The 12,633-nt window shown below is 41.5% G+C and overlaps 1 protein-coding gene across 3 annotated transcripts in view; it reads right to left on the bottom strand.

Annotated features, from left to right (window-relative positions):
- plxna4 (plexin A4) overlaps positions 1 to 12,633 on the bottom strand; it is a 243,690-nt gene that overhangs the window by 189,767 nt on the left and 41,290 nt on the right. For all 3 annotated transcript variants that reach the window (XM_085138403.1, XM_085138402.1, XM_085138400.1), the window contains exon 3: positions 9,718 to 9,900. In XM_085138403.1, the coding sequence (XP_084994529.1) occupies positions 9,718 to 9,900 (183 nt within the window). The remainder of the gene's footprint in view (positions 1 to 9,717; positions 9,901 to 12,633) is intronic.

Below are 12,633 nucleotides of genomic sequence, written 5' to 3'. Positions count from 1 at the left end.
TGATTAGTTGCTAGACATTGTATTGATTTTCTACTTCTGGAGCACAAATTAACTACGGCCATTCAATGATGTGACACGCAGGCTAATACTTATGCATAAAGTAAAACCTGAATGAGAAATTATACACTTAAATTTCAGATGAGTGGAGCAGCTGTAAACTTTCTTTTCCTGTGCTATAGCTGGTGATTCCTTATCTTTTCACCCACTGCTGACATGGGTAGAAGTTTGTGCCTGTGTAGGTGTGTTTGTATGTGTATTAGAGGCAGCTATGCTTGGAGTGTTTCTCTGTGGTTACCTACTTAATGATCAATCAGTGGAAGAGAGAGGTGCACAAGGAGAGAGCTTGGGCATAATTATATACCCCTGTGGTAGCTTGACACAGGCTTGTTATATGGCCGAAGAATGTTAACAGAGATGCTAATTAACTGCCTGAGCACATATAGGCTCTCAGAGGTAGGTCGATCGAAATGTTTATCTTCTACCATCTGGATGTCTGTGAATAAAATGAATACAAGTCAATTATTTTAATTATGCTTAGGATGTTTGTATATTAGAATCCAGATGTTTTCCCATAATATTTTAGTTGCTTTTTTGCTTTCTTACAACTTTTTGTTTCCCTGTATATTATGCATATAAGTACTTGCATGTGTTTGTGTGACATGGAAATCTGTCTAGAGGATCTTTTTGGATTCAACAGCAAAAACAAAAAATGTCCCTTGGATTTCCTTCAGTATGTCACAAATCACCCCTTCAACTTGAATTTTATTTCAGGGGAGAGGACAAAGAACCGGGTAGGGTCTGTGGTGAATGATATGAGGGGTTTGGAGTTTGTGTGGCCAAAATAATAATGCACTAGCATGCTGTTAGCGCAATCAGGATGTTTCTGCTGAATGTTCTCCCTCGGGTATCTCAGGAGGTTACAGCAGAACTTCATGTTGATGGTCTGGCCTTGGTGGATACCCATATGAATGATGAAAAACATGTTAAGTATAACCCTGGTAGTGCAGCTGACCTGATACACCACTTTTGGGCTTAAACACTGTTCACACTTCCGGGTTAAACTGTTTTTTTTAAAGTGCTCAGTTCTCATCATCACCATGATTTTTGGCATGAACCTCAGGTCAGACTCTCAAAGTTGATCTTTTCAGGTTTGAGATCACATTGGAATTGCAGATGTTTTAAAGCAATCCAAAAAGAAAAAGAAAAAAACAGCTGAAATGGCCTTGAAGGGAAAATTGGTAAGATATAAATCTGGTATGCTTTTCAATTTGCATGAGTATTATGTGTCTCATAGTTTTTTGATTTCACCTTATTTTAAAGCTGCCATGCACAAAGAACAGTTGCATGTATTTGTATTAAGTGACAACATTAAGTGCAGTTAAAATTTTAAAGTTACTAGAAATGGAGGCTTTTTTAAACATAACTCTGGATGCGTCAAATGCTAAACATAACTCATTGTATATTGTTTACAGTTTTTGTCTTGATCTGTTGATGTCAAAATGATAACACGGCTTATTTCATGTGACGCATTTGTAAGTAAACTGGTTACTAACCAAACGTCAGTGTTAGTGACGGCGCTTAACTGAATAAAAAAAACAAAAAAAAACAGGAAAAAAGGTTTGACTAAGTTTAGAATGCTTCATAATAGAAGCCCCATGACTGCCTGGCAAAGCTATCCGAGTGAGCAGCTTGTAAACACACACAAGCTGCCAGCTTTTCTCACTGGACAGTCACACAACATGTTAATTAGAATAGAGGGTGGAGGAAAAGGGAGAGGAAGGAAGCACAGAATGACAGACATATAAAAGCACAGGAAGGGGGAGAAGAATGAAAGGAAAAAAAACTATTTTCTGCAGGTGTTTTTGTCTGTTGTGATTCACCTGCCATCTTCCTTCTGTTTGAAGTTTCTTAAAGCCATCCTAACACAGCTGAAATGGCAGCTGACGGTGCAGCACACTATCTGAGATACTAACAAGCTCCTTGTATATTTACTAAAAAGGGATCCAAATTAGGCATCCACCACATTCACAAAGTGAAGCCCCACTTTTCCAGTAGCTCACTGATAGCTGTAATGTTCAGAAGGCATTTGCTTGCATTAGATGCAGTGCTAGCCAAAATTCATGTCATGTCCACACATCATAAATTCAACAGTCAAAAGAGAAATACTGTTGCAGCGTTTTACTCCACGCCAGGGAAAATGTATTCAAACGCACGCAAAATAAGACAAGAAAATAATTTAAACTGACAAAATAAAAGGTCTTTCCCAAGGTCTAAAAATTCTGACATTTTAGTAATAGATTAACAGCCCTGTTAGGAAATTAATAAACATCAGGCATGAATTATACATGGGATCAAAGCATAGACACCAGATTCCTTGGCAGCCCTTTGATTTGTTTATATCCCCAGACCCTTACTTGTCCTTCTAAATAGGTAACCTCATCTTAACCCTGAGCCAACAACATGTCAGGGTCAGATAAAGTTCAAACTGTCAGGAAACACAGAGATCAGACTGAAGTTCGCCACTCTCTAACTTCTCTGCTGGCTCAAGCCATTCAAATGCACATACACACTGTGGAGAATAGCCACTCAAATCACTCATAGCTCAATATGCTGCCACATACTCACAAGAGTGAAATGAACATCAAACTCCATTTCACCACTCTCACCCTCTCACTTTACCCTTTCTCAATATTCTCTCCATCTCTGTAGCTTTCATCTTTTATTCTTGCCTGCCAATTTTGCCCTCTACACTCTTTCAGTCTCTCAGTGCAGAGCTCTGCTTTCTGCTGCTGTTCACCCACTCTTCCTCCTTCTCGTTTCAGTGAAGATCTGTGTAAATAATCAAAAAAAACCATCTGAGCAAGCCTTGTATCTGCATATTAATTCAATTTCAGCTGAAGGTTGGAAAGCATTAAGTATACATATAATATAACATCGAACTATACATTGAGATACTTAAATGACTAAGAGTTGTTATAGCAAATCATTGAGTTAGTGCAATATAAACAACAGTCTGCAACACCACATGGGCCATTCATAGCTGGGGGCTCACCTTTGTGATACCTCCAGCTGGAGCTTAAAACCACCGAGGGTGTGTGTGTGTGTGCAAACATGGTGGTGTCAACCTGCAGTGAAGCAGCTGGTTACCAAGGTTTGGTTTTGTGTGTGTACATGCATGTGTGCTCAGCCCGGCTCGGCTCCTGACAGCTCATCAATTATAAAGAAACCTTGGAAAGAAGGGATAAGGCCATGCTACAGCAATGGCATCTATAAATACACCCCCTGAATGACACAAGTAACGTGAACAGCTATTTTTACATACGATCACACACACCCACACACAAAGGCTAGCAGCCAAGTACACTGAATGCACAAGCAATGTCATCCACTAAAGCAGGGCACTTTGGGTATCTGTTGAGTCAGGCCACTGCTGACTCTGCTTACCCGAGCACCATGAGATACTGTGTCTAAATCAAAGGAGAAATTGCTTTCCTAACTAAACGCCCAACCCATTTCCACACATCAGCTCTGGATGATGTGGGGAGAATAGGGTCCAAGCATTGTCTGAAGTTGCACTTTCTCACACGAAGCACATAACAGGAGAAGCTCTGCGTCAGATGTACTCATATTATTGGTAAGGCTAGAGGTGACAGCTCAGTATAAGGAGGCAGATAGATAAAACCCCAGCTCCCTCACTGTGAATTCTCCAGACAACTACCTGCACTATTCATACACTGGCTCAGTCAGACATTACAACACAGGTATTGTACAAGCTGGCAGGCCAAGCTACAGTCAGTGTCTGATCTGACTGATTCAGAAATTTTATTGCTGGATAAGTTCGAGCTTTGCCATTCTGTGCTGGATTATTTTTCACTCTGTTTTGCTCTGCATCCAGCCTCTTTCTACTCTCTCACTCACACAGTATATCTCTGTCCGGAGCTCTTTACGCGTCTCTTCTGTTTCACCATTATGGTTTCATTTAACTTAGCATAATTCCATGTTTCATTCTACCCACCATCCAATGATGGAGAACTTTAGTGTCTCCAAGGAGTCTACAAAATCTGAAATAAAACAAATGAAGTTGGAGTTTGCTAAAGAAGCTGATACCACGACATGAATCATATTCATGCAACTTTATATTTACTCAACATTTCTCTCTCTGGTTTATCTCACATAACCACTGCCTTAAACCATACTTAATTTCCCTGCTATTCTACTTTTCCTACCCCCATTTTCCCCTTCTCTGTTCAACACAACCTCATATCATCCCCAAGCTAAAGCTAAGGCTTCCTTAGTGAATACAACACAGATTCTGCCTTCTGCCCATTCAGACGGCCTGGCTACTGAATGAGGGTTTTTGTCGTGGCACACGAGGCAATCACTGTCTTCTGATCCTCTTCCCAGGCCACTAATGGACTTTCTTTCTCATTAGCTCCCATGATTTTCTGCACACAATTGACCAATATATAGAGAGAGACTCATATACAAATATGAAATGCACACACAGGCTATTAACCAACCCCGTAACTGTAGAGAAGAAATGGGAATTGGGGTAGAGGCCTAAGTAAACCTTGTCCACCAAGCACTTAGCAGAAGACGATCCATAGAAAAACAACTGGCTGGGAAGAATGGTGCACTAAAAGAGTCAAGAAACGAAGCATAAGGTGAAGGAGGGTGCAAGATGTTGGAGGACGTTCCCTTAGACTTTCCCTTAGCAGAGTAACAGCAGGCGCTAATACAGCGAGACAAAGACACTAGCTCTCTTATGTGTGTTAAATCAGCCTCATAGCCGTGAGTTGGACAGCAGTGTCATCAAATACCAGCCTGCTGTCATCAGATCAGGTTATCCTATCATTCACTCTGTTTATTGTATCAGCATAATATTTACACTGTGTGTGCTACACCATCAGCTTCCCTGGGAATTAAACACTGAATGGATCACAACACACTCGGATACGTGCATGTGTGTTTTGCCTCCACTCTATACATTTAATTCCGCGCGTTTGAAGCAGCCAGTGCTACCATGGCAACTCACGTCTGGGCTTTTGCAAGCTAGTGTGGGAGCAGCAACACACACACACAAAACCCAGGCAACTAGCAAGACTGCTGTGGAATACTTAAAAGTAGGAGAGCATTGACATTCTGGGAATACTTGCTGAGCACTGCAGCGGTTTAGACCAATGCCCAGGAATGAATGGGCGACTGGGTGGGGTTTGTAATGGCTACTGGCCAAGGTGATAATAGCTGTGTCTGTGTGCGAGTGTTCGCGCCTGTGTTCAAGAGTATTGTGTTTATAGCATAACAAGGAGTAGGCAGAAATGATAAGTCACTGTCTACACACATGCACGCGATGCCTACCCCGTCCTAAAGCATATTTCATCATTAACTTTAAGCAGTTAATCCTCTGCTCCACTGACCACGGCTCAGCTCAGCCCATTTCAATAATCTGCATCTGGGGCTAACCAACCTATCATACACACACACACGCACAGACAAACACATACACACTTGCAAAACAATGACACAATTAACCCGTAAAACATATGGGACTGGTCCAGCACAATAAATATCTCAAGAAAAATCTCTCACACCTGCACACATCTATCTACACACAATCTATTGTGCTGACAGAAAAGCCAGCTAGAAAAAAAATGTTCATTTATTAGACGAGGATACCGTAGACAGATAGCAAAGGGGAGGGGAAAATCCCATTGCTGGAGAGATGGGTAATGAGACAGTCAAGGCACAGTAAGCTGTATTGCGCTTGAACAGAAATTGACAGGGGTTGAGTCAAAAGTGAGAGTTTGACCTTTCCCTTTCCAGCAACAAAGATTAACCATTCGGTGTTGAAATTGACCTGTTTTTTGCTCATGCAATCTCCCCTGACAACTTTAAATGACAGATCTCCCAGTCTCTATGCAACTCCTCACCTTCAAGAAGCTATAGCTTTGTAAACTATCATTTGTTCTCCATCGCGTAACCCTCTCTTTTCATTTCCTTGTTCCCTTATCAACAAAATTCTTCTTGGATCTTCTTCTTTGTTTTCTCTGTGTCTTCCCACCTCCTCTTTTCTTCCATTTTCTCCATCTGACTGGGACAGATTGAAATGTAGAGGCAGGAAAAAGAGTGCTAGCTGCCTTTTTTCCCAAATACTGTGAAAGGCTTTGAACCATGCGTGCATCCAGTATCTAGGACAGAGAAAAACATTTATGGTGAGCTTTTCCAACCTTCGCATGTACTGCCTCACTCATTTTTCTGTTACTTTCCATGTCAAGTTCAAGGTTAGCTGCTCATTGTATTGAGTGCCAATGCTCCCCCATTGGGACGGACAGAGGGGAGATGCATTAGCACCTCGGCAGGTGGCCTTCAATCTCATCTCTCGACTCTCTTTTCCCTCCACACGTTCTTCTTGTCCCCTAGTCCACCTCTCGAACCATGGCCCCATGGGGATACCTGGCCAGCCTTTGTCCAGTAGTGTGTAGATGGACTGCTAGGTGTGGGTGCAAGTGTTCACTGATGCATGTGTGCATGCTTGTCCCGATTCAAACAATAATGTGCAACGTGTGAGTATCACCGATGTGAACCTCTCATGTGTAGTACGACCAGATGACCATGAACTAAACCAAAGCCTGCAGGGGGTTAAGGTTTTCCCCTTGACCTGCTGGTGTCTACTGGCCTGCAGTAAATGGGTTTAAACCTTACCCCAACCACAGCCTTTTATCTCCATCATATCCCCATCTCCTCCTCAAGCCACAGGCCAATGAGCACACAAACTGACCGACTGGCTGAAGGAAGCCATATGGTCCATTCACTTCCACTAGCAGGAGGTAGCCATCAAAGAGCTTTCACAGCAATTCAATTCAGAACATACAGAGGGAGTGAGAGAGATGAAGGGAAAAGGAAGAGGGAACTTATTAAGAGAAGGGCAAACAGAGGTGGCAATAGGGAGTGAAAGCAAAGAAACGAGGAGAAAGCAGTTGCAAGTGTGCTGAAGAGTGCAGAGGAAATGCAGCTCTATAATAATAATAAAAAAAAAAAAAAACATGGAAAAGGGTTCCAAGTTTTATGTTTTGTTTGAGACAGTAACAGCCAAGCATGGCTGTAGTTGTGGGCGTATACAAAACCCCACTGTTTAATAGTACTGCTTTCTATATGATAACATGATGGTGTTATCAAAGTCCACTCACTCTAGACTCTGTCAAAACAGACTTTAGGCCATACAGCCACTTAGCATTAATGCGCATCTAAGGCAAGTGCTGATTTGTGTGAATGTGCTTTAATGTGTGTGCCCTTTACAAGCATAGAACCTGTATATGTTAGGAATATGAGTGTGAAGTGAGAAATTCAAGCTCGCCCTTACATCTTAAAACAAATGCCACAGAGAAGAAAAAGAATAAAACTGAATACTGGCAAACCTTACTCTCCAGACTCTGGTCACCTGCAACTGATCTCCATTTTAGTTTAAAGTTAAGGTAGAGTTCGGTTAGTTGTGCATTGTCTTAGTTCAGGATGAGTTTAAGGGCTTGATGACAAATTAAGCTAATGAAAATCTAATCAGCACAGCCATGGCATATCTACGTCTGTACTCTGATCCGCGAGCCTCACATTATGCTAGCAAAATTTTATTCTAACCTCTATTACGTTAAAGTATTTCACAGGCAAATTGAATTTAATTCACTCAGCGCCCTGCCCAGCTCAACGTCATGATGCCATAAACGTGAGCCTGTAAACACTAACATTTAGCTCACCGAAACGCCACTCCATTAAACCCGATCCACTCTCTTTTACCGTAAATGCTTATATTTACTCTGGGTGATGTGTTAGTCACAAGATCATAAATAACAGTGAGAAAAAACTGAGACTGAAAGACAGTCTGTGAGTGAATCCCAGAAGGAGGAGGAGGGGGCTGAGGGGTGGAACAAGTGAGGTGGGGGAGTGTGTATAAATCAACATCCATTAGCCGAGGGGTTATAAAGTCACTGATGAAGGAGGTGGACTGAAGTTCAGACTTTTTATTGTCTTGTTGTTGTCTTTTATTGCCTGTGATGTCATCTAATGGTATACAGTTAATGACATGGGAGGGGAAGTATATACATGGGAGGGGAGGATGTGGCTGTAATAGCCCAATGTGTGTACAACTGTGTTGACACAGAGTATTGATCACCTTTGTGTGTTAGGTTTCGGAGGTTTTTTTTCTTTTTGCCTGAATATAATGAATCTGTACAATCCTGCAGACTGGATTCATACAGGAATTTAGTGGAAGCAATATAATATAAACATTATAGAAGAAATAGCGTTCAATTTGCCTGTGTGTATCAGCAGAAGACCTTTCAGCACTGGGTCCACATTCTGATCTCAGTAGTATCTTTGTTTCCTCTGTTTTTCATCCTTCTACTATCATCACACAAACACTCTTTCTCCTTTTATGACTTTCATTTCTGGAATATAGCTCATCTCTGTTCAGCCCCTGCTGCTCAACCCTACCTCGCTTCCCTCACTCATCTCTCCTGTGCTCCTCTCCTTCCCCAGGCCTTTAAGACTCACTGGCCTAACCGCCCTCTAGAATTAGTCTCAGTCATGGCCTTATAATACATATGTGCGTGTGTATATGTGTGTGAATGTGTGGGGAAGTACAGTGAAAGTACAGGTTGCTACCAAGTTCTATCACACCTAGCAGCAGTGCATCATCCCATTAACTCTGAAAAGGGCTACCACACGCAGGAGGGCACAGGGGCATGAAGGGAGTCTAAGGTGGTAACCACAACACTCCAAAGCCCAGCTTATCCAGTGCTGTTTAACTCTGAGGAGACAAATCTTGTTGAGTTAGAGGCTCTTCTGTCACACAGAGTGTGACATGTTCTTCTAAGACAAACAGTTATGGTCACAAAGACACTCACAAATGCCCTAGTTAAAAGAATTCTAGAAATTTGTAGAGAATATTTTTGTAACCTAGGATCATTACTACAACATTCAGTTACTACACACACAGATGTGAGAAACCCTAAATTATAAAGGACGGGAGTGACTCATAGTTCCTTTCATCACCAGGTTATGAATTTGCCTAAATTTCTTAATAAATGATGTATTTAATTTCATTCTGATGACTTAATTTGCCTCGAGGAAGAGCTAAGAAACTTCATCCAATCAATTCTGCAACATGCTGATCTGGGCTGTCTAGCAACTTCTGCAACATGCTGATGTGTGCTACAATCGGCCCCCAGGGCTGTGGATTTTATACAAGTCCAAAGTGAGGGAAAAGTACAGCGGATACTACTGATACAGGCGAATACAAGTGTATGTGTGATATATGGCGCAGTGGATGAGGAGGATGTTGAGAGATACCAGATAGGCTTTACTGTAGGAATAAACCCCCAAAGGGGCACGCCTGATCCCCTTTCCTCAAAACACACACACACGCATGCACACACCACACTCGCTTTCTCTCTACCCTGAAGTACACACACTTCCTCCATCCGCTCTCCCACTGTTTTATGTACACACATACACACAAACACACACGTCTCTTCTACTGCGAATACAGCCGAGTCAGCTGATTTGCCTGAAAGTCAATCTGCCTCCTTACTACTATCCTTCCTCCAATCCAGTAGTCCCCAATTCCCAGCCCTTACTCTACATTCTAACTGAGAGAAAGCAAATCTCTCCCTCTATCAATTCAACCATCTGTGCTATCTTTCAACCTATATTTGTCTCCCTTACCTTCTTTACTTGACCACTTTTTGTTCCCACGAAGACCAGCGAGTGGTTCTTGTAGACGTAGGCAATGACTGAGGACATTTTGTCAACGGCGTCAGAAAAGAGAGGCTTGCCTCTCACCATCTCAGAGACGCCCAATGGAGCATTCATGTCCAGGCCACAAAAGTCGTCGTCAATGGTCAAGAGCTGCAAGGAAAACAACGATTAGCACAATCAGTTTTTTTTTAACCCATAAAAACTAAAATGGTGCTGCATGAGGTGCTCATTTGGCAAACTCCTATGAATTCATATCTTAATTTCTCATGAGAACAAAAATAAAGGGTATTTCTATAAGGGAAGATGAGCAGGGTGGAGAAACATTTTGGATGTGAAAGATAATCTCTGACCATTGGCTGGCCACAAGATACAGCAAATGTGGGGGGGAAAAAAGAAGAGATGAGAATGGGAGAAGACTGCAGTCAGCCTCAAGTTCTGTAATAATGCCAGAGGCTGCTCTGTCAGGCACAATTCCCTACCGTCCACCCAATGCAACAGCAACTGTAGAAATGCCTGTGCAGCAAGATATCCAATGTGAAGTGATTCAACGTGAACTGAGTTTTAAAAAAAAGAAAAAAAGGAAAAGCAGTGCTGCATTATCACAGGGCTGTGAGGCAAAACACTGCAATGCATTTAAATATATATAGAAACCGATTTAGAGCAGGGAGAACTACAACTCTAGACAAGGTTCTTCTGTTACGCTTTCAGTGTAGACATGCCGCTGTGATTTTGTAATTACATGTAGATAGGTGTGCTTCATGTCCTTTGCCTCTCTACACTTTATGTTTGCGTGCATGTGTTTAATCCTGTCAGCTGGTATATTTTCTGCAGTCACAGTGGGCAGAATGACTTATAGGTTTTGATAAGAGAACAATGGCGTGGTGGATTGGTCATTATTCGGAGCACATGGGTTGAAACGCTTTTTTTTTTTTCAGTTTATAACTGAAGCAGCCGCTGCTTGATTAATCGCTTCGTAATGTCGTGGTTTGCTGCAGGGTGAAATGCAAATGCACGTGGTACCGCTTTCCTTAAAAAGAAAAGAAATGATCAAAACCATCAGTAAATTTCATTGTTCATGATATCCACACTTTACTGTATTGACTGGATCCTGAAAGGTCAGCCATTAATTGTGCAAATGGATTCACTTCTTTGACACCAGTGTCCTTACCAGAGTCGACAAAAAAGTAGAGCAATGCCTTATAGTCAATCCACACTAGCTGTGCACTGGTAATTGTACCGCTGGAAAAGTTATTTGGTAATAAATCTAAAGGTGAAGCACCAGATTCAGCTGCATTTTGCTGGACGGTTCTTAACGATCCCTAATTTTATAAAAATGTGTTTTTATGTACTTTGAATGTCAAAATGAAGCTTGTTAAATGCAATATAAATGTACACTATTAGTCCAGTATTAATAATTGGCAAAATGAGGTTGACAGCACAAAATAAACGTTACCTGAAATTATTCATTTAAAATCAAAAGGTTTTCATAGTAAAATAGCAAAAGGATTATCCTGGCATGCAACGAAAATCCAACTGAATTTTCAAATCTAGAAGTGTGAACGGTCAGGTGAAGGTCCCTTTGATGGGCAGAGTCATCCTTTGCCCCATTTTTCCATTTTTCTTACTGGAAGTGCACCCTGTGGGCTTTCGAGAAATCCTGCAACTACTGGGTGTCTCCAAACAAGCTGTCACTAAAGGCCACCATCATCATCAGAAGCCTCACACCAAGCCACAGTGGAAGTGTGGGATCTGCTTTCATTAGACAAATGGAACATGGTTGCTCTAGGCCGCAAGCCTCGGGCTATAAAGTGGGATTGTATAGAGCGGTAGGAACGATCGATAGAGATGACCTGAATTTAGGTCAAGATCATGCCATATGGTTAAAGGGTTGAGATAAGGATAAAAAGGGACAGGAAGAGTGACAGAAAGGAAAGGGGATAAATGATAGATACCAAAAAGACAGAGATGCCAAAGAATCTAAACAAAGACGAATATCGTAGCACAGTGAAAACATACAAGTAGAAGACTTTCTCCATTTTTTTTCTCTTTTCTCGCCTTTCCTGACATGACCTTTTCAGAATGAGCAGCTGCCAAGAATGCACTCCCTGTCCTCAAAGTCATGTGGTAGCACTATGCTAGACTAATGGTGCTCCAATGAAAACCAGGGTCACTCCTTAAAGGGTCAACTGCCACCCGTCAAACCCCTCCTATTTTTCTTCAGTAATGTGTAATGCAGCTTCCTTGCATCCATTTGTACTACTATTACTCCTCATCTATGTGACAGGAAGAAAACACCCTCTAAATGCTGCATCATGCTTGGGTTCAAAGGTTAACAGAGTCTATTAGAAGCAATATGGACTGTGCTTTGTAGAATTTCAGGCTTCAGTGATTAGAAACTTCCTTGGACAATGACTAAAGTGCAGCCACTCCTGCAAAGATTAATCATGTTTCATCAGTGCAAAAACATCATTCACATCTGTGCATCTGTGGGTGATGCATGTGGAAGGGGAGGATGTGTTTACGTGTAAAAAAAAAAAAAAAAAAAAAAAAAAAAAAGAGAGCATCTGTTTTATCATTTCTTCCCTCTAACGCACAATGACTTATTTTTCCTGGTTGCCAATCACCACTATCTCCATCCTCCACTTTACAATCTAATGAAATACATTTTGTCTGTCAGTGCTTTCAGGAAGAAGATGCATTTTTATTACACAACCACCAAAAGTGGCAATTCTTACTGGCAAATAAATAACAATATATAGCTCATGAGACTGTCTGCCAGTGCCGTCACTGCTTCTAACATGTTTTATTCCTCCTCTTTTTGTCAGCACACCTCATTTTTTCCCCTCGCATATTTATTAATTCTCAATGGACCTTCTTTTATAA

The sequence above is a fragment of the Neolamprologus multifasciatus genome, chromosome 17 (genome assembly GCF_963576455.1).
Source record: "Neolamprologus multifasciatus chromosome 17, fNeoMul1.2, whole genome shotgun sequence".
Classification (NCBI taxonomy): domain Eukaryota; kingdom Metazoa; phylum Chordata; class Actinopteri; order Cichliformes; family Cichlidae; genus Neolamprologus; species Neolamprologus multifasciatus.
Note: the sequence above shows the minus strand (reverse complement) of the source record. Positions and strands in the feature narration are given on the sequence as shown.